Consider the following 23,633-nt stretch of genomic DNA (forward strand, 5'->3'; position numbering starts at 1 on the left):
CGTGATCATACGTAAAATCGGGGTTCTAGTGTATGTAGTTTTCGCTTCATGACTTTTCACATTAAAATATAACACTTGTAATGTGTAATTTTGATGGTGTTTAGCGGTTTTTCTTAAAAATCACTTTTCTCATTTTCCATGTAAATTTGCGGAAAGTTTCACGATTCACCATATAACTGTGGTCCTAGCTATAGCAGAACATTCCATGGAAACCAGACACAGCATTGATTTAGACCAATTCCACACCATATCCAACAATACAAGATACATTCGAGAATCAATAGGAATATTAAAACATCCAGCAAAAATTAATGTAGATGGCCACAAATTAAGCGAAATATGGAAACCCTTTAGAATGCCTCACAACATAGCTCCACAGCCAACATCAGACAAATTGCCCCCGATTGGCAAAACCACTCAGCCAACCAGTAGAAAGGAAGGCTCTGACCACAGCAGCACCTACTTCAGACAATTGCAGTGGAAGCCAGTGAACATTAGGGAGGAGTTTTGTTTGGCCTTGCAGATGTGACATTACTAGGCCAGCCCACTGGCATGTAGTGTTTAAGGCTGTTCAAGGCTGAGCAACTTTTGGTGTTGTACAATACTTTCAAATACTGCCAGGTACACCAATTGTGTGAACATTAAAATAAATCAAAACCACATAATTTCCTATTCTCAAAATACAGAACAGACCCTCCCAGCACAGGTTATTCAGAATGCCTTTTCTACTGTGTTGTGCGCCCTATTTTTATAATCTACCCATCTAAATGTATATTTCAATATACAAATTTGTTTCCCCATACCATTGTACAACTGTAATATGTTCTAATTAAATTTACAAATTTTTATCGCTGGCATGTTTGTACACAACATGCATACGACTTAGTTTTCATAAAATGGAAAACTCTTTAGACAAATTATATACCGTATTGGTCCGAATATAAGGCGACCATTTTTACATAAACGAGAGATGCAAAAATTGGAAGTCGCCTTATTTTCGCACCCAAGACGCCAGAACCGCAAACATTAGTTCCAAGCTGAAAGCTACAGTAGAAACATTGTTTAACAAAACGTTCACGATTTTTTATATTAACTAAAACTTTGTTACCTCACACGGAGAAAAACGATAAATCCACCTAATATTGCAGTAATTCACAATTGTTTGAAGTTGAAAATTAAAATATTTGTTATTGAGTAAAAACGTGAATGTTGAAGCATCTCAAAATGGCAACCTTTTATTTCACAATTCATATTTGTACTTTGTGTACAACCGCGTGTTAATATTTACGGTAATTTATCTTCAGATTTTTAACGGAAATATTTGTACTAAAATATCACAGTTATTTTCAGAACGATTGTTTACGTTTACAAACATTTCGGATGTAATGTTTGGAAATTCACGGCTGCCAACTGTCTTTCCACAATATTTCTTTGTTGTAAAACGAACATTGCCGAACACGCACGAAGACGCCATATTAACAGGAATTTGGTACGTTGCTTCAAAAGCTATTTTAATAATCCACTCATTTATGTAAAAACCTTTCATAATTATAATAGATTATTCTTTCAAATTCATAGAACAGACTCTGTCAGAGAGTAATATGGACAAATATACGCGGTCACGTAACCGAAGTTATTCTTGGCCGTATGCTTCATCATGTCAGCTAGCCACTTGTTTTGTTCCGGCAAGATGCATTCTTTGTTTGCTTTTTTTACGTTTAACACACTACAAAATAGTAATACGCCTTGTTCTGTGGTAATACGTAGCTTAAGTCAAACGGAAAGTTAATTGCTGTATTTTAAGAGTGATTAATAGCCATTGTAAAAATTTTAAATTCGTAGATACAGTAAACTGTGAAAAATGAACAATCACACATCAGTGGAATGGCGGGGAACGAGGTCTAGACAAATAAACAGCTCTGAAGATGACAATTATGCAGCTTCATTAGAGTAAACATACGAAAAAATTTATAGTGTAATACTTAAAAATGTAAATATTTTCTAATTGTTTTCTTTTGACTTTTAGGGTAGGCCATTCAAACTTATTTTAAATAAGTAATGTGATAAATATAAATTAATTGTTATACATAAATTCAAAAACGATTTATCAACACAAAATGTATGTCTAATGAATTTTCACATTAATTTCTACCAAAAATTACTTTTACATTTGTTTGGCCTCCTGAAACTGCAGGTCGCCTTATATTCGGGCCAATACGGTAATTAATTATCTGCACATAATAAAGAGGTGGAGGAGGAAAGAAGAAATTGGCCAGGATGAGCACAAGCTCTAAGGTTGGAACTGAATTGTTGTTTATCCAGGTGGACTGTTACAAAATCATTTACAGCAAAACCCCTTATTTGCACTTTTCATGGGGACAAAGTAAAAAAGTGTAAAAAGCGGGAAAGTGTAAATAAAGGGAAAAGTATAAAAAGGAGTACAGTTTACCTTATTTAGAATTTTTTTCCTTTTGTTTAATAGCACATACTACAATGCAGGTACAAACACACTAACAGCAAATTTTACTTTAGTATTTAATCCATTATTAATTTACCACATTTGACAAAAATAAAAAAAGAATGAAAGCCAAAATGTTTTTCTGATTACTTCCTAAAAAATAAATTTGAAATTTTCTTCTGCTTGCTTTTTTAGCTGTTCAAGGAGATTATTTGCCTCTCCAAATTATAAATACAGTTGCAACCGGCAGGGTTTATAACAAATACGGGCTACATACACATTGATCACAGTAAAAAAATTTTTAAGAAAAGGCCGCAAATTGATGAATATTTACCGTCAATAGCGCGCCAAACGCGGAGAAAGGTCATTGTACTTGGTCAGCTGCTGTAACGACGCGGCGGCGCATGCGCACTCTATGCTCCGCCCAGACTCATGACGCCATCAGCCGCCAACCAATAGATGCGAGCTTAGCGGAAAAAAATATAAGCTCCACCTCCCGTGTACCAATTTTATCCAGTTCTAATACCAATTTATTGGTATACGCACCAGTTTTCTCGCTGCCGTGACATGTTCAAGTTTACGTTTATCATGATGTCTTGATACCAATAATTAATTATTTACGATCCCCAGAAATAAATGGTTAGTTTAAAAAATATGGCGTCAACTGTACAATACTTCCCAAATTATAAAAGACGTATAAAACAGTTACCAAGACACCGCTCATTTTATCTTGTGAAGTTTATGTCTCGTACCAGTATTTCGGCTAAGTTGTGACATAAATACAGTATCAGAACTTACAAGCAGCCATGTTTGTACATTCATGAGTTTACGTTTTTCCCTCGTGCATTTTAGATTGTCTCCTGCTATAATTACTCGTACTTTTACACGCCTAGGCTTAAATTATTACATGTTTAGAAATAAAAGCAACTTTTCATGTTATAAAATATGTATATTTTGCTATTTAAAATGTTCATTGCCTACTAGCTCCACGGTATTTTCTGGTTGTTTATGGTTGTTACGTGACGTAAATAGCGGGATTGATTCGATTTTTGAGACGTAATTCGCGGGAAAGTATTGTATTGGACTATATGGGAACCAAACGGGACCTGAAGAATATAGTGCAAATAACGGGAAAACGTAAATAACGGTAACGTAAATAAGGGGTTTCGCTGTAGTTTCACAAGGCTGTACCCATTGCTATTAATTAAACTTCTTCCTGTGGCAACATTCAAGTTTGTAATGAGACCCACTTGGTTAATGCAGTTTTTATAAAATGAACACACATGTTTAAGTAATAAACTTACTGTTAACACCTCAAAACTTGTGATAAGTTTCTTTCTCATTCTGGTGACAACTGACAATATTCACCCCTACTTATAGCGAAAAACTCGGTGCAACAACGTGCAATATAAATAAAATTATGAGTTCAGTACAGTATTAATACTCATTAATAAAATATTTCAAAATTTATTTATTGCAATGGTATACACGACATGATTGAAGACTACTCAAATGATGAGAGCATAAAAAAAACCAATAAAAAACACAATGTGGTACTGACAAGAAACACTGCGACAAGAATGAATCAACTAATCTCGAAAAAACATTCCTCTTCCACTTCTCCAACAAACATGTGTCTGGTCCCAACGATGCAAATTAGAACTGCACTACCACTACCGCACTGTCAGAATTACCAGTTTGTTCTGTTTAAAAAAAAAAAAAAAAAAAATTGAACACAAAGGAACGAATGTGATACAGAAAGTCAGTATAAAGTTGTACACACATTATGTCTTCTTTGGAGTGGGCTTTGGCTTCTTGGCCTTGGGAGGGACCGCCTTGCCCTTCCTCGGAGAGTCGTCGTCCTCATCCTCTTCGTCCTGCCGAGACACCACCAGCTATCACACGCCACCACGAGCACCCCACGTCGCTACGTCTAGGCCACGGTCGGTCTGGCGTCAACACAGCACTTTCACCCTCGCCTAGAACTGCTTCAATCAATTTCAGAATCTTTCTCGAAAAGCACAATTCCTTCCCTCAATAAAGCATTGCAAATGCTGGCCAGAGACAAAGACAAGTTATTTTTATCATTACTCTACTTGGGGATTTAAAACTTTCAAGTTCTGCTTGAAAAATATTTACAATTTTTTTTAATATTAATAGTGTTGTGCATTTAGTGATTTTAGTTATAGCATTCAAATTTGGCTATTGTAATAAGTGGCTTCTGGGTTGTAGCCGTGTCCTTGGCGAATAATTCACCGACGTTTAGGTAAACATTGCAGTCGCCATCATCAGGTCAACTGTAGGTAACTTGCTCCCTGATCATGGCGACTGCAATGTCGGTGAATTATTCGCCAAGGACACGGCTACAACCCAGAAGCAAAGCTACTTCAGAAAATGGCAGTGAAAGCCTGCAAACATAATTAGTGTTGTAATAACGTAGGCACTGCACACAATGGCAGCCCGAAGTGCTCAGTTGACCCCATACCAACCATACCAGGGAGAAGGCAAGTACAGCAAACCACTTCTGCAATATTATTCCATAAAGCTTATACCTCGTAATCTTCCTCCATCTTTGACTTTTTGGTTTTTGACCTGTCCGGATTGCCAAGTTTTCTCTTCTTTGCGTCAGCCTATGCCAATACAAAGACAGTGTTAAAATAAAACAAAAGCACCACACAGGACCCACAACATCACTGGTTACTGAGACTTCTAGCACGAGTTCAACCAGCACGAACCTTAGGTTTGTGATTTTGTCATGGCCAGTTTTGTACCCAGCAATTTGATCTCAAATATTCAAACTACTGATTTAGTTTTAGGCATAAACTAAGTTTTAAGTTTATTTCTTCTAGACACATGCTTCGCCAAGAAATAAACTTAAAACACGGCGTAATATCTAAAACAAAATCAACCGTAGGAATAAACTTGTAACAAGCAAAAGTAACTACTTGCATGCTGTTTTTACTTCAAATAGTACATTAATTTTAACTACTGTACGAATGTAGGATTTAATTTTAAAATATTTAATAACTAGACTATGCTTGCCTTATCCCCATTTGCTAGAGCTTCATCATCGTATACCTCATCTACCATTTCTTCCTCTCCTTCATCCTCGAGTTCGTCATCAGTCTGCTCGTCCATCACGGAGGCTGCAACGGACAACCCAACTGTCAACAACGACGACGGTCCCTCTTCGTGGACTACAACGACAGTCACATGCACAAACGGGAAGCCTACAACTCACGTAGTTTCAGTTCCCTACCATGTTCGTGCAACTTCGGATTTCTCTCAAAAATTGAAATAAAAAAATAAAAAATTCGAAGGGTTAGGTTAGGTTAGTGACAACATTCTTGTTTTCATTGGAAACTTCTGATTTAGCGGCTGAAGTGGTGTTAATACCAAAATGCAAAACTTCGGAAATTCTTGCAGGGAACCAAAACTACGTGAGTTGTAGGCTTCCCTGCACAAACACTCACAATATACCGTATTTACCAGAAAATAATGCAAACTTAATATAATACCACCCGAAACTAAGTGTTCATGAAGACTTTGTGGATCGGAAATCGCAATTCAAGTACTCTTATAAAGTCCAGGAAGTCCCAGACTAAAGTGGCATAAGCGAGGCAGTGAAGTTTTGCAATCAAGCTGATCCCAATGGCAAGATACAAGTTTGCGATTTTAACGCGACCCCTGTCTTTTAGGTTCCACAGTTTTGGTAAAAATGATAGCAAATTTCACGTAAATACGGTATTGGAACAAGATTTGCAGCTTCCGCTCATTCACACGCAAATTATGCTGTTAAAAACAGAATACTGGTAATACTATACAAATGTACAATATGCCACAATAAATTTAATTTTGGATGTCAACAACTTACTAATTTCTGTTTCAAACACATTAAACTTGAAATAAATTCATAAAAAAATAAATATTTAAAGTTTTATTTTACAAAGCAAAATATTTACGATGTATAAATACTACTGACGGGCCTTTTTTTAAAACCCTTTAAGTTTTTTCAGCAAATTAAGTGAACTATTTACATATTAATGATAATGCGTGTGCCGCGGTGCAGCCTACACTAGTTGACATCATTCTATAGAGATATGGAAAAAAAAAAGGTTATATGTTGTAATTAACAGATCATTACATAAAATATAAAAAAAAAAAACTAAGCCAAAAAAAAGAAAAATTAAAAAAATTAAAAAAAAAAAAAACTTAGTAATGACAAAATGACCAAAGGTTAACATAGTGACAGTAATTTAAAATTTACGAAGGCAAATTTTTTTTTTTACTGAATACATGTAAAAAAGCAGCTCTATTGTGCAATGTACTCAATGAATTTTTTTTATATGCAAGGATTTCCCTTCTACATAGGAACTGAAAATTTTTTGTTTTCAAATTTTGATATATGTTAAGAGTCAGAGGAAATAAGAGAATTTAATTCCTGCGCTGTACTGTAGGACTTAAAATATTGCATTTGTAGTTGAAGCAGCTAAGTAAAATTAATTTCTAAAAGTACTACACATTTTAGAACATACTAACTTGATATTGATGGCTTGTAATTTGTAAACCAAGTAAGTAACAAGCAAATCAAGGGGGGAAAAAGTTTATATGTAGTAGTATAGCAGTAGTTTGATAAGCATTAAAGAAACAAATATCAAACCTCCATTAACGAATATTTTATTTAACGAAAAACCCCATGCAACGAAATAAAATTTTGGTCCCGCTGAACCTCCATAAGATCAATGCTGTTTTAACCTCTAAATACCGAATTTTATTTGTTCCTAAATAGTGAAATTCCCTTTACAACGAACTGCCGCTTTTGAAAAACACGCGAAAATAAACATCTCCTACAAGACATCCACTAATTTTTTTTTGCTTTCATTGCTTAAAAATACGTGCGTATAACCTTAAAATAATATGCACCGTCGCGGAAGACAATAAATAAACAAAGCATCATGGATAACACAAGTCGTGTATACATGCCACACTATTCAAAATGGCGGGTACATTTAGCGCTAGTGGCGGAAACCTCCCGTACCATCTCTCTGGCAAGACGAACAACTAGTATATTTTGCATTTCTATGGTGAAAGATGCGCACATGCAAATATTTTTAACTATGGTATCTATGAGTACAATTTCAGTTTTTTCAGTTTTCACTATTTGTTTATTTCCACTGTTTATTTATTTCCACACGTAGTTACAGAAATCAACACGGTACTACTGTAAAACGAATTCTAATTCTAAAAAGCGGCAACAGATTGATATTAAAATAAAATTAGAAATTTTAAATGCAGTTGATGAAGGTGTAAAAAAAAGTGATATAAACGTTTCGACATCCCGGCGTCTACACTTTCGACCATATTATCCAACCGGGAACTGATCGAAAACGCTTCTCTGGTAGGAACAAATCGAATACGTGTGAAAGTATGTAAAAATGATGATTTGGACAAGATACTTTGTGACTGGCTAATGGAGGCTAGGGCATCTAACATCAACGTCTGGGCCGATTTTACAAGAAAAGGCACGCCAGGAAGCACTGGGGATGGGAATTGATAATCAAATGGTTGGCCACTAAACAAGTGTATTCTATATACTTTTACATGTTTAATTCCTCATATAGTATTAAACAGTGAGAAAGACAGTTCTAGCCATTTATGTGAAGCTGTACGATTAGAAATATATCGTGCGAAACCTCCATTTAACAAACCCCTTTACAACAAACACAACAATTTTTGGTCCCTTGAGATTTGTTAAATAAAGGTTTCACTGTAATCAGCAAAATATGAATTTTGAGTTATAGAAGTACTTTCCTACTTATCCATTCATTTTTTTATTTACACTACAATTCACTATTTCTGGCAGAACAAGGTATGTAAAATCTTATTGTAATGGTAAAATCTTAATAATCAAATGTACACTTTTATTTTGGTAGCTCTTACAAAACCTATTTAAGAAAAAAAAAGGCACCATCCCCACATCTAGTTCCTCCAACGTTCAACAATATTTTATAGTTTATCTTGCAAAAGCCTCCATTCATTCACATGACAAAGTAATGCAATAATTTCCACTCAATGGCTTCTGTTTATTAGTCTGTGAAAATCTTCAGTGTAATAGTAAAAAAGAACCATGAGAAGAAACAAAATCTAAGCAGAGATTCAGGCACCCACAACCCATTTATTGACAGGTGTTATATTCCTCACATTCACTGCTGAGATTTGCCAGCAAACAGCGCAAAAATGATACAAGTGATAAGTTCGAAGCACGGCATGTAGTTCTTTAACTCTGCTTTTTTCAAATTGCTAGATAAACAAATAATTCCCGGTGAGTTGATAATTCATGGGTTTTTCATGTTTTTTTGGCACCAATAAAAATTCCCAATTAATTCCAATTTTCCAGTCTTCCCCAGTTGAAAAACCCCTGTGGTAACCAACTACAACTAAATTAAAACCAAGCGGAGCATATTTAAGCAACAAATCAAAATTCATTAAATTTCTTTGGGTTTTTCTATAGGAAATCAGGTATAATTTTTTTCAATCTGGTGGTCATTGAAGAGAGATACCAATGAAAATTCCTAAAAATCTTTCAAAATGACTGTCAAAAGTTTAGGAATAATAATAATAAATAAAAACGGTACGCTTGAAAATACAATGCTGCCGATTGCTTTCGCCATACATTACGTGGTAAAATGAGCATCTCCTAACTTCTCAAAGACACCACATTTAAAGAATTTATAAAAAAAAACCATTTATAAATTATTTTATGCACAACAGATTAAAGTTTAAAGGAGACAGATAAAAAAAAAAAACTGATCTTCGCGTTCATGTCACCTCAATTTTAGTTCATGTCCGCATGGTTTACCAGGCATGCGGCACAAAAGATTTAGGCTGTTTTCGATGGCAGATGAAGTTGCACTGACCACACACAGTAACTTATAGTGAACAAAATTCACAGTACCCACTTTCAACTTTTATTATGCAGTCTAACTTGTCCGATGGCTACGTATTAAATGGAATGCTTATCCAACGTGAATTGCGAATATTTTGTATTTCACATAATATTAAATGTCTAGTATTATATGTTAAATGGTTAATTTGGCTTCAGTTCCGATGCCGCCAACATAGTTAATATATTTTTATTAACCTAGTAACATTTTATGACATTTATTAAAAAATCTGGGAGGAAAAATCCTGGAATTAGATTTTGCCAATTGAGTGGCCACCCAGGGGAAGTGAGGGACGACGGGGCAGTCACCTATGCTGTGGTAGCCGCTGAGGTGCACGGGGCCGCTGCCCTCCGCCAGCTTCAGCACCACGGGGGCGTCGGGGAAGCTCAGGTCCAGCATGCACTGTCGCAACGCGCCCGCCTCCAGCGAGAACAGGGGGATCTTCACGTCCCCGTTGTAGCCCACCGTCTCTGCCTGCACCACGTTCAGCTCCCCGCTCTTGGCCTCCTTGCCCAGCATCGCCTGCACACCACCGCACACGCGCTTCACCACACCGCGGTGACATGCGGCAACCACACACGCTCCACCACACCGCGGTGACATGCCGCCACCACACACGCTTCACCACACCGCGGTGACATGCGGCAACCACACACGCTTCACCACACCGCGGTGACATGCGGCAACCACACACGCTTCACCACACCGCGGTGACATGCGGCAACCACACACGCTCCACCACACCGCGGTGACATGCCGCCACCACACACGCTTCACCACACCGCGGTGACATGCGGCAACCACACACGCTCCACCACACCGCGGTGACATGCGGCAACCACACACGCTCCACCACACCGCGGTGACATGCGGCAACCACACACGCTCCACCACACCGCGGTGACATGCGGCAACCACACACGCTCCACCACACCGCGGTGACATGCGGCAACCACACACGCTCCACCACACCGCGGTGACATGCCGCCACCACACACGCTTCACCACACCGCGGTGACATGCGGCAACCACACACGCTTCACCACACCGCGGTGACATGCGGCAACCACACACGCTTCACCACACCGCGGTGACATGCGGCAACCACACACGCTCCACCACACCGCGGTGACATGCGGCAACCACACACGCTCCACCACACCGCGGTGACATGCGGCAACCACACACGCTCCACCACACCGCGGTGACATGCCGCCACCACACACGCTTCACCACACCGCGGTGACATGCGGCAACCACACACGCTGCACACCGCGGTGACATGCGGCAACCACACACGCTTCACCACACCGCAGTGACATGCCGCCACCACATTCCGCCTCACTTGGATTCCAGCGACCACTGCTGCCACATCCATACAACCCTGAACGCAGAACAAAATTAAAAATATTTTATCATAATAGGTAATAACTTTAAAATTCAATAAATTAGTGTGTATCGACGGTTTTATCATTTGTAGTCATACTGACAAAAAAAATATTCACTGCTTAACACCAGCAATTATTTCACAGGAGAAACTATTCATAATTAGGCATGCCATAAAATTATGTGGTATGCTCAAAAAACAGAGATTTATAATATTAAATGTTATAAAAATTGTTAACTAATATAACTGAAACCAAGATGGTGTCTTTAAATCACAACCCCTTAGAACCAAAAATTTTATTTTATCAGATGATGCCTTTGGTTATTCTCATTTAAAATTTTATTTAAATAATACAATGTTTCAGATACATTTTATAAATTTTTATCTAAAACATTTTTTGCTCCCTGGCGTGTATGTGGCAACAGAACACATTGAAACAAGGACAATGCTAATGGTAGAAATTGCATATTAGAAAGAAAAAACGCATACTGCAATCTAAAAATGATATGTTCTATAAACATCATTGCAGCTTAATATTAACAATACCAAAACACCCAAGATTGTGTACCAAAATAGATATACAGTGAAATAACAAATCGCTAAAAAAATTTCGACTTTGCACGGCCCAACGAATTTTAAGAAAAGTATTTGCCTATTTTGCAATTTTTGAAGAAATAATAAATCCAGTTCCCACCATCCCTACAGCTGTAATGGCTGAAATAGAACCTTGCATACACCATTTTAAACTGTAAATACTCAAACACTGCCTGAAAAAAAAGTGGTGATAGCATACAGAAGCATGACATTCTCCCAACGAATTACTATCACTAAGGAATTTCAATGACTTCCCCAGGTTTTAAAGCAAATTCCCTGACTGTCCAGAATGTGGGCAACCTTAAAAGGTATTTTTTTTTGACACATTCTGTGATCCAGCACGAATGGAACCACTCTCGTATAAAATTTTTTCGGGCAGATTCCGGCTGTTTACCTTGGCCACCAGGCAGCATTATTGCGCTGCCAGTTTACCCTTGTGTGTGTGTGTTTACTAGCAGGTTACAGTTTTGTAACAATTTTTGAAGACACTGTTTATCTGTATTTTTTTCTTATTACAGAGCAACTTATTACAATTTGTTTGATACACCATGTACTGTACATTCATGTTTCTTTGCAATTTCAGTTAAAAATACACCAATGTTCTATAATCCGGCAACATTGATTACCTGGCTTATCCGTGGTCCTATATGTTCCGGATTAAAGATCCCTCACGGTATTTCAATTTGATAGGGTTTAATGCTCCAAGTCATGCACATCACAATCTACATGCTTCCAATTATACAGCAACACATCATTGCTTAAGAAACAACACTGCCTGTGGTAAAAAGCAAATTTTTGAAGAGAGCTCTATAATTATGTGCCAGACTGTAACTGAACGATAGAGGGTGTTACAAAGAAGACTATAAGGAGTGCATTGTTGAATTTTCTGTGAATTTACTTAGTGAGAAAGAAGATGCTTAATGCTATAATTTCCATGGAGAAACAAAAATTAAAAAAAAAAAAATCACAGGTGGTGTTTCTTAAGTTACAACATACACATAGTGAGTGTATAATCAAAACATGACCCACATCCCAAGTTTGTGAGCACATTTAATTCCTGGTTCGAGAGACAGCAAAAAAAGTGTTCGTTAGTCATGGGAAAAGCCTCGCCTACAAACAAATACTAAATAAGTTGGTTTTTAACCACACAAGATGTGTTTACAAATAAGACTTGTAATATACAACAATTTTTTTTTTATCTGCGACTTGCATTATAACAGGGTCTGCAAACCTGTTTGATTGTAAGCGAATGGCCTCGCGAGAAGTCTGGCTGCCCATCTTTGGAAGGTTCCTCTGGGTCCCACGTGATGGTATTCTTGTCTGCAGTCAGACTCGCGCCTGCAGAAACACACCAGGTTACAACGCGACGACACAGGCTGCCGACGCTCCCAGACCAGCGAGACTGCACTTCATGCACGTACACACTACCTACCACCACCACCTTGAACCCAAGTGCCACCATCATTTGGTAATTAAAAGTTTTTCTGAAAATAAACCAAGAACATGTCTAAAATAAAGCCATAACCACTTAATTCTCAATTTCCTCCAGGCACGGATTTAGACTTTTGTTCAGGTGGGGAAGCAGTACCTATTAAAAAAATTTTATCTCCCAGAAAATTAATTTTGATATTGTGACTAGTGTATGCGAAACAAATTGGGTATTCTGTTACTGCAATTGTTAGTTACAAAAATTTTAAGGATAAAGTTGTTTTTGCCACCATAAACAAAGAAACTGTAATATACAGACCAAATTAAAATTCTTAGAGGAAATTTTTGAAAAATAAGTCTACACACCCAGTGGTACAGCTCAATTATTGCTTTAATTTAATAATAGGGTTTGCAGCGTCAGCAGCGAGACTATTTGCCTTAATATTTTGCTTTATGGAAGACATAATTATCAATAGTTACACATTGATCAATTTAATTCAATAAGGCATAGAGTTAAATTTCCTTTAAAATTAATATTTTCGCTACTCTGCAAGCATCTTTGTTTAAAGAATATTACAATTGTAATTTTTTTAAATTAAACTTGTAAACCAGCTATTAAATAATACTATAAAGAGGATGCTTACAATATGAACACAATTACACTTTTACTTTAGGTATTCACACGTATTGTACCTGAAAAGATGACACTAACACGGCATTAATAATTTTTTTATTGGTAAACTATATTTTCATAAAACATTTACACAATAAAATTGTTTGCATTGCACTGCAATACAATTTAAACCACACAAATTTCTTATTAGACTGTTTAACACATGCTTCTATTTTAATTTAACGTGTATATTACATGGCAAATATCTCAGCGCCTGAGAAACACCATGAGGGGTGAAACCAGCGACCCTGCTAGCACGGCCAAGGACAAAGCGTCTCACTCTGAGCAGCAGCACGTCTCCCCAAACTCCACAGAATAATGGGAAACATTTATTTGCAAAGTTCCATTTTTTACTCGTGCTCACATACATTTGCTCTGCCGACAAGAGTGCTCTGTCAGTACTGCCTGCATTTACTATTACCTTGTCCTTGTCTATCTCGAAGTCAAAATACACTTGTGTGCTATAGAAGATGAAGTATTAATTATTAACGTGTAAAAACCCCCAATTGCTTTAAAATCAAAATACTGCAACTTATCTTTAGAATTTTTTTTAAAAATAATGTAGTTAATACAAACACCTACCACAAATAAAATACTGTAAAATTTGTTTTAAAAATTTATACGATAAAATTCAAATTAGAAAATTTTCGTTCTGATGAAACATATATGACGAAACTAAATATTTCTATTCAGGAATATTCTTTCAGGACTAGAAAAAATATCAAGTATTGGGACTTTGAAATTTTGAGATTTGACATCAAATTTGGTCAAAGCTTGGAAGAAAAAAAAAGTGTGCCAGAGCGTGTGTGTGGATGTGTATATTGGAAACCCCCCCCCCCCCCCCCCCTCCCAATTCAGGCCTATCCCTAAATACCATACAGTATTTAAAGAAGGTAACAATCTACACTGAGAATAGACAAGAATAGAAAGTTTTTATGGCCAGTTACTATTACTTCTTGGCTTTTATGTTGATGCTAGTGATGTGTCAAAGTAATTTCCTACCTCATCTAGCCAATATAACTTCTGTGCTTCAAATTGTTTAAAATGTTACAATACAAAAAATATCTTAAGTACACATTCTCTAGATGGTTACATCTCACTTTAACACATTTTATATTCCAGCTAAAACAAATTTGAAGTTCGACAATCATGCAAAATAACAAATTCAGCACAACCATGGTCTCAAATGAGCTAATTTAAGAACCTTATTTTTTCGTTCTAGGTACCGTAAGTTGTACAAGAATAATTTCTCTTACAACAATGTGATCTTTTCCAGGGGTGTGAAAAACATCACTAACATCACCTAGGATTCAATTTAAATAATTAACTACATGGGTCTAACCCCTGCTTTTATTCCAAGTAAAAAGTGCTTAATTAAGATGCACAGTTTACGGTTATGAAGCATACTTCCAAAAAGCTACTCCGGGCCAGATTAACCTGTCATCTTGTGCTACTATATTTCGATGCTAGTTTATTTCACTGAGGACAAATTTCTAGTGGTTCAACTACCCGTATAATAATTGCTTTTTGAGCTTTGTAAAGGTATGTGGTATATAGCCTATACTGTAGATTAATGCGGTTGGTTAATTCATTGCATGAATGCAGTAAAAGCGGCAAAAGCACACTTGAGTGGAGGTTGTGTATATAATCTACCTTTATTCCACAATCAAAAACTAAAGACTTTTTAAAATTAAGGACTTTTTTTTATTACTTCATCACTTTAACCACTATTAAGAGGTAGAAAACTAATTGTAATATAACATCCCCCAAGAAAATAATGTTAAATAATTAAGCGAAAAAAAATTTCTTAGTTGGTTCAATTTTTAAAGATATGCCCCTAATGTTCATCATTATTTCCATAATGTTCATAGTATTGTTACGATTTCCCTGCGGGTTCGTAAAGGATAGCCCAATTAATAGATTTTATTTCACACACAGTTTTATTTATTACCACTACTTGTCACTTACAAATTAATCTTCTAAATTGGCAAATAATTAACTACACTTAAAGAAATGCCAATTCCCCAGTCACTCGTTTCACACACCTCGCTGGGCCGCACTTCCGGCGCAACTCTGACCGCAGCACCCCTCGTGGGTCTCCGCCGCGGGACTCCGTCGCCGCACTCCGCCGCCGCCGTCACACCCTTCGCCGTGATCCCACACGACGCCTCACTCGGAACTTCACTCGGCTCCGCCGCGCCCGCGACTCTATCGCCCGGAAACTCCGCCGCGGGAAAACTCCCGACTCCACTGAACTTACTCACTCCCTGCCCTGGAACCTTCGTCCAAGGACTTCGCCACTCTGCCGCACCATCGCCCGGAAACTCCGCCGCGGGAGAACTCACTCAGTAACCGACTGACTGACTCGAAGGTCGGCCCAACCTCCTTAAATAGCCCTTAGGTTCCCATCCAGAACAATCGGGCATGTCTCCGAGATATCTCGCGACCTTCGCCGTCGAAATGCCCAGAAACGCGTCGTGAGTCCTCGAAGGACGCGGTGGCTGCTCTAAGAACGCCGATAAAGGCGTCCGAGTCCTTTTATTCCGCAGTGCGGCCTCTTTTAAGTAACCCGATCTGAGGCAGGTGGAAGGGGGCGCAGACAGGCCGAACGAGCGTGGCGACGCCAGCACTGCAGCCAAGCGCGATCGTAACAGTATCTATATCTTAATTTTGGCTAACATTTATAAGTTCAAAGAAATAAAGTAAATTTAAAAAAGGTTTTCAGATAGGTGAGAAAAAAAAGAACTCAAATTTTGTGTGTTTTTTAATTATAAAATCTATTAACATGGTCCGAAATTCGCCAATAGGCATGCACAATGCATTTTCAGCATAGTCTGAAACAAAAGAACATTAAAATTCCAGCATGTATCAATTACTTGCATGCTAACAGTCTCTTAAGGAGTATTTAAAGATTCTTGGTGAAATTTAAGAACTTTTTAAGGATACTAAGGAGGCATACAAAGCCTGTATAACCGGTCATAAGAAACATGCATTGAAGTATTGTTTGAAATCTAGAATTACAATAAGAACTTACGTCACTACTGACTCGTGCATGAACACCTCTTTCCGAGTATACTGCCTGCTTTGACACTTGACTCATAACTGCAAATATATTGAAAAATAAGTTGAATGTGCCCTACACTCCATATGCCATCATGAATATTTTACGCTAGAATTCTGAACCTACCAATCGTGAAAGTGAAAAATAATTTGAGTTATATTCTTAACATTTTACGCCTTTTGGCCATAACGATAGGATAGGGGCTTGTTATCAGTTCTCAGGAGAATCACCAGACTTTCTAAATAAACACATGTGAAATGCCATCTCATATAAAAAAATTGTTTTAATTAAATATTTCACTAGCCTGTTTCAAATACAAAAAATAAATTTCTTCCACTTGCTTTATAAATAATTATATTAGTGCTTAAAATATCAATGTAATTGGAGATAACGAAGAGGCAATACGACGAGGACAGAGCTTTGCTGGAATTGATAACTAATGGGAGCTCCCAGATAAAACTCACCAGCTCAGGGGTGCTGTCACAACTTAGAAACACACAAAATAGAATCTTCTAAGTTATGCCTGTTCTAAGTTGTGTGTTTCTAAGTTATGATCACTCTAACATATGACAGTTCTAACTTATGACAGTTTTAAGTTACGTGGATTTTTTTTCGAGGTTTCCAAGTTATGACTGTTCTATGTTGTGTGTTTCCCACCAGCTCATTGCAAAGTTCACGATTCCCATTTATTAAAAATTCTGAGATTTCACCTCTTGCCACGAATTAAACCCAACAGTTGGAAACAAGTGATCTGACCATGCAACCACTGTAGTCCCAACTGTCTTATAAATAATTCTGAAGAGTTGCAGCTTCCGCATTAAAAATAAATAAAAACTCTTGAAAGAATGTTTCAGAGTTCCTTAAGTTTCAAAATTCATTAAAATAATGTTATTACAGATAGTTGTGTTAGAATTTCTAAACTCAATTACTTATATGTTTTTTTGCTATTTATTTGAATAAAATTAATTTGTGTTTTATTAAAAATTTGATTTTTAGTAAAACACTCAAGCGTGTATTGTTCATGTAATCTTATTTTTAGCCAGTTTTAAAATTGTCAGCAGCAAACCAATATTTTTTTTTGTGAATTAAGAATATTAACCTGAGTCCATCATAGTATATTTAATAACTTTATCAACACAATTATTATAAGAATTAATTTCAGCATTCTACAAATATATTAATATAAGGAGTATGTTTTACTCTGCACAGTCAGTTGCGTGGTTTTTACAGGAAGACTAAGATTTGTAACAAGTCACAACCGTGTACAGCTAAGATGACTGTTCCTTAAACACATTTTAATCAGATGAGCTACCTACCTACCAAGCACATCCTTTCCGCAGTTTTTGAATGACTGACGAGACAAAACCACAGAGCAAAAAACACAAAAAGTACAGTGGGTACTACCCCCCCCCCCCCCCAAACAATAAAGCTGCCTTCCTAATGGCTACAAAGATTGTTCTTACAACTACTATTATGTGATTTCCCAGTCAGAGAACTCTCCCTCAGCTCTGGCTAACGAACGTCTAACACGGCATGCTTCTTCCTTTTCCAGAAACTACTGTCCTAAGTTCTAGAAACGTCAACTCACTATAAAACACACACATAAAAATATAGTTAGAAAATATTTACTCTTTTAAAAAAATACTAATAAAAGTTGGGGAGAGCAGGGTTCTGAAATGTTACAGGTTTATCACAAAAAAGGTCAGTTTTTTTAAAGCTACATGTTCGCAGATTTTAAGTGATGGATCACTTAAGTAAATAAAGATGGTTAAATCAGCAACAAAAAATATTGTCAAACCATCGAAACAATTTCAATTAATAAAGTTTTTTTTTTAAATTACCACTGGCTATCGAGGAAAATGAGGTAATTGTTCCTTATTTTCTATCCAGTGGTATTTTACAAAACAAAATTTTAAAATAAAAAAAGTATTTAAGTGTGTGATGCGAAGCTGAAAAATTACCAGAATTGATTTTGAAAATATGTATAAAACTTCGAGGAACATTGTTCCCAAGAGCAAATGTTGTACGTAACATCCAAATACCTTAAATACAGTATGACAAATGCATGTTTTGAAACTGTAGTTACCAAAATATTTTTTTAATTTTGAAGATATCCATTATAAAGATTTAATATCAACTGGATACACAATAAGGAACATTGCCACCAGAAGCAATTGATCTGAGTAACACATTGTTTTATTTTTATGCAAGATATTAAAATAAGCAGTTGAAAGTGTGATGCAAAAATGTACCATAATCATGATTAATTTTTAAAATATGAATCATAAATTTTGATATAAACTTGATTTGAATAAGGAACAATTACCCAAATTAACTGCAAAAGTTTTACAATTCAAAAGCTGTACTAGCATCATTTGGTACAAATTGAGCCATATTAACTATGGAAACTGTTTATACGTTGTTTTTCAGTTGTTTGCATGATCACAATAATAAAAAAAATTGGGTTACTTTTATTTGAAATAATTTATACTATTACTCTGTTAGTATTATTGCAATTTTAAAAAGTATTTTGACCCAAATACCAGAAAAGCAAGAATCGTCAAATTGAATTTGTTGTTCACGTAAAATTAGATGTGTTGTTTGATAAGTGAAAGCAATGTTCGTAGTGAACTCATCAATTTTATAAAGTATATTTAACATAAGAATGGCAGGTGTTTCCATGTCATGATGAGAGGAAGAAAATTTATCGGCATGGTTGGCAAATTCCAATTATATTGGTTACCTCGCAGTCTGTTAGGTTGAAGGTAATAGATGAAAAAATTTTTTATTTTCTGCTCACAAAGAAAAAAAAAACATGCATATGCATATACTACAGACGAGTGGTCGAAGTTTTTTTTTTGTTTTATGTAAAAACCATATCCTAATGTATTGATCCTGTATACATTGGACCTGGTGCAAAGATTGCAGCCTGTTTTAATTTAATACTGCGAAAATCCTGTGCACTTAATCCTGGTGGCATGATATTGGGATAAACTTGGTGGGAAAAGGCCTGGTAATTATCAAATGTCACGGCTTTTCAGAATGGAAAGAAAAATATATAGGAAATAATGATTTTCACACACTAAACATGTCCCTAAATGAACTCTGAAGGAATGGTTTCTTAACGCCTATTAGTTTGTTTAAAACAATAGTTTATAGCTTACATTACTGTCTCAGCATAGGACGTTGCAGCTTCACGAAACGAAAAGCAAATAAAAACGGAAAATATGTTTTTAAAGTACTAGACATTCCTAAACTTGCCTGAAAACAGTTTCTTAATTCCTACTGGTTCATGGAAAAAAAATTTAAAGCTTGTACATTACAATACTTGTGTTGTAACACTGCAGTGGCCAGTCATTGTTTACCCGCAATCGTGAACATCCTTGTTTAGCACAATTAGCCAACTATGGAGAGTTAAAAATATACTAATTCATCAGTTTCATATATCGAAGTTTATCCCTTTATCCTGTTGGCTTGATCCTGTGGTACATGATGCTTGCTGTTTTAATTCTGTACGTCAAATAAACTTGTACATAAAAACATTGCCATATAATAATTATGATCGTAAGTCGAATAAAATGATTTATTTCAACCTACAATCATAAGTCTATCTTATTTCGCACAATGTGCAGAATCTTCAGATGTAATGAACTAAAACCGCAAGAAACATGCACCACAGAATCATGCCACCACAATCTTACGGCATACTGAATTAAAACATCACGTATCATGACATCAGTATCAAGCCTACAGGATCTCGAGATAAACTTGGATACATGAAACACCAGCCACAACAAACACAGACTTACGATGGCTGCAATCAAATTTTAGGCTCCGATTCATTAGACTCGTTCATTATGTGACAATAGTACGTACTCTAAATTAAGTGTAACAAAACAAACATTTTGTAAAATAATTACTTATTCTAATAAAACAAAACATGAAATACAAGCATTGAAAATTCCTTACAACTGCGATAGTCATCTAAATGAATTTCATTATAACAATGCCTACATCAACTATTAAAGAGAAAAAAATAAAATAAAATAAAATAAAAAAATAAATAAATTTCACACGGGTAAACAATGAATGCAGGTATGAGATCATGTGAATACATCCGTATTTTAATATAAGCTGTAAACTTTTATTTTTTCATGAACCAGCAGGAATTAAGTGTGTAGTGTGTGAAAAACCTGTTTCACGATTTTTTCCCTTTCTGTTCTATAAAGCCACACATCTGAAAATTATCAAAGGTCTCCAAGTCTGTAAAAATGGTGTGTTTAGGCAATTTAAATGAGTAAACATTAATGAAAAATTATTACAATCACTGTTATATTACTGTGATTTTAATAAATTTCCCAACAATATTTATCTAGTTGTCATATGGCTTGACTTCATAGCCCTCTGCCCACTAAGCAAAGTAAATACAAGAATGTCCGTAGTGCTGTAAAACACAATTTTCAGAAATTTTTTTACGGAAAAGCAGTCAATCTAGAAAGTTACACCACATTATAGAGTTTAGCAAATAATTTATTAAACAAAGTTTAATGTGCTGCTGATCATCAGAATAATTATAATTTCCAAGCATGCTTAGCAGGGTAACAATAGTAATTTGTTACTATCAACTTGATTTTATTACTTTCCAAAATTAATTTTATAAAATTTTGTAACGGATCATTGCAATAATTAGGTATTTCTGAAGATTAGCAGCTTTAGAAAATATGTATTCCAATACATATTTTTGTGCCAAACCAACCAACCTTTACACTTCATTCAAGTTTTTTTGAAGAAGCCAATAATTGGCATCATTTCATATACAGAAAACCATTTGCATAAAAATGAAGGAACAATAGCTAAAAACTTCCACACTTGTCAAATTTATTTCTGTTGTCTCATGATAGTAACAAATTACCCTAAGAAATATTAACAGCACAAAAATATACTTAACAGAAGTTTTATTTCTATTGATCCAGTAAAATCCATTAGCCTAACAAAAAAAACCTAATTATGCAATGAAAAATTTTACATTAATAACACATAAGAAATCAATAAATACATTAAGCAAAACACTTTGCAACCAAACAGCAGAACAGAGCTGCTACTGGTAAGCCATAAACTACATTTAAACATTTACAGCATTTTCAAACAAATCAAGTAAACGCTTAATTCCTTTTATAAGTTCAGATAGTTTGTAGATAGGCGCCATGGACTTGCTCAGTTCTTCACATTTCGCCATCAACTGGTACATAGACTTTATATTGGAATCCACTGCATCACAAGTCTTACATACTGCATCACGATAGATCTCCAAACAATCCACAGTCAGAGCCGACACACTCCGCAATATACCAGCGAGGTTTTCAGTCAGGGTGTCAACAGAGGTGGCAACCTTCTTCACTTCTGCCTCCAAGTCATTCAGAACACCTGGATCTATCGGAGGGAGTTGAGGTGTGAGGGCTTGGCGGTACAAACACGGAGTTGAAGTCCGTGAACCAGGAAATGACGGCGTGTCCCCTTTCTTCATAACTGGACTAGAGAGTTTTATTTTTGTTTCAAGGTCTCCAGTAACAAAGAGAACCATGTCACCATCTTTAGTTACAGTTCCCTCCAAATTCAAGTCTTGAAATGCCTGATGGAAAGGCCGATTTCTTTTGTCAACGGATTCCATTTCGTGCAAATCTAACCTATCGGGTCGTTTATTGTCGCTATCAGGAAAAGGGTCTTCAAATCTGCGGGACCTCTCCGAGACTTGCAAATCCATTCCTTGCTCCAGAAAATCTGCTGGGGATACGAGGGAAGCCTCGAAATCAGAAACCAAGTCGGGCGGAGTTTGAGAGTCGAACGATATTTCTGAATAAGAAGCAGTCATTTCATTCAGCCTGTCATCAAACATATCTATGTTCGTGACGCATTCGTCTCCTGGAGATAAGTGCTCCAGCTTGTTAGACAGCTCGGTTACAAATTCTGGACTGAAAGCTTCTGCGGTGTTTTCACACTGTGACTTTTCCTCCAATTCATCTTCGATTGTTGCCATTTTGTCACTTAAAATGCCGATATGTTCCGTCTAAATCTTCTACTCAAGATGATATTTAAATAAACTACATCACTGCTTAAAGCCACAGAGACAATAAATCACTGCCGAGGTTGGCTAGCACTAGTTATAATTATTTGCTTAACAAAAAGCATTAATTCACGTCTGGAACAAAACTGACATTCGCCATTACCTCTACTACGTAGATAAGCAACATGGCGGACAATCGCCGCCGCCAAAGTTTAAAATCTACACAAAGATTTTATCGGTTATTATTATTTCCACAAAAGACTACACAAAACATATGGCAATAACTATGCCACCAACGGTAAATACAAAACAAGAAGCCCGACAGCTTCTTTAAATTTAACTTGGGTACCGGAAGCCGGCAAACAAATTTATCAAGTTGCAATACAACCATTACACGATTCTTGGGCGGCACGAATCCATATATCATAAACTGAGCTTTCAGTAATTTTTCTACTTGTGATAAAGCGTAACATCTAGCACAGCAAGAAAAATGCTTGTAAGTTTTCTTTCAAATGCATACACGTGGACCTTTTCTAGGAAAGCTTAAATTAAAATGGCATCACTAAATGATTTACTTTATTTTAATAATTTCATTAAAGGTACGTAAACTTACCCCAGAAGTAGCCTTCAGACATGACGACTTCGAAAACGTTTGCTTTCAGGTGGTGAAGAACTTATCAATCTACCTTCCAAGTAAACCTGTACACAGCCGCCGAGCAAAGGAAATTCGTTGAAATGGCAGAAAGCATACAACACCGTAGGGGCGAAAGCTCCAGGCTTGGCAACGTTCTCAATTTCTATTGGCCTCTACAACTATGAAATAAATATTGCTATTGGTGGAAAATTAATGTTTACTAAGCAACAACACTGGTACTTAAACACTGACGTTTTCTTTACGTATTTCTGCAAAGAGCATTTTATGTTTGAATTTAATGCGTAAAATACTGCTTCGATTTAGCCTTGCAGCCGGGAAAATAATAGTTTAATAGTGTGTGTAATGATGTGCTACCGGTAGGTGTCAAACTGC

General features: G+C 36.3%; 2 protein-coding genes across 7 annotated transcripts; both read right to left on the bottom strand.

Moving 5' to 3' along the window:
- Nucleotides 1-3,909: 3,909 nt before the first annotated feature.
- LOC134536985 (mitotic apparatus protein p62-like) lies at nt 3,910-23,593 on the bottom strand. Of its 6 annotated transcripts, none has more exons than XM_063377114.1 (6): nt 23,220-23,593; nt 12,615-12,721; nt 9,711-9,924; nt 5,501-5,604; nt 5,011-5,088; nt 3,910-4,335 (listed from the first exon to the last, which is right to left on the bottom strand). In XM_063377114.1, exons 1-6 carry the CDS (start codon nt 23,239-23,241, stop codon nt 4,243-4,245), a joined length of 618 nt encoding a protein of 205 aa, XP_063233184.1. In that variant the 5' UTR covers nt 23,242-23,593; the 3' UTR covers nt 3,910-4,242. The 6 variants fall into 6 exon arrangements, with proteins under 6 accessions (XP_063233184.1, XP_063233183.1, XP_063233189.1 ...); XM_063377113.1 differs by having other exon boundaries at nt 5,501-5,622; nt 23,220-23,372; XM_063377119.1 differs by lacking the exon at nt 5,011-5,088 and having other exon boundaries at nt 5,537-5,604; nt 23,220-23,484.
- Nucleotides 21,547-22,711, bottom strand: LOC134536983 (BLOC-1-related complex subunit 6). Its single transcript, XM_063377111.1, has one exon. The coding sequence runs from the start codon at nt 22,577-22,579 to the stop codon at nt 21,668-21,670; it is 912 nt and encodes a 303-aa protein (XP_063233181.1). The 5' UTR covers nt 22,580-22,711; the 3' UTR covers nt 21,547-21,667.
- Nucleotides 23,594-23,633: the final 40 nt, after the last annotated feature.

The sequence above is a fragment of the Bacillus rossius genome, chromosome 11 (genome assembly GCF_032445375.1).
Source record: "Bacillus rossius redtenbacheri isolate Brsri chromosome 11, Brsri_v3, whole genome shotgun sequence".
Taxonomy (NCBI): Eukaryota; Metazoa; Arthropoda; class Insecta; order Phasmatodea; family Bacillidae; genus Bacillus; species Bacillus rossius.

Coding starts and splice junctions, on each gene's coding strand:
- LOC134536983 (XM_063377111.1), bottom strand. CDS start 22,579: ATGGCAACAATCGAAGATGAATTGGAGGAAAAGTCACAGTGTGAAAAC.
- LOC134536985 (XM_063377113.1), bottom strand. CDS start 23,241: ATGTCTGAAGGCTACTTCTGGG. Junction 9,925..12,614: donor ATTCGCTTACAATCAAACAG/GTTTGCAGACCC, acceptor GGTGGTGTGCAG/GCGATGCTGGGCAAGGAGGC. Junction 5,623..9,710: donor CAGCGGCTACCACAGCATAG/GTGACTGCCCCG, acceptor CGTTGTTGACAG/TTGGGTTGTCCGTTGCAGCC.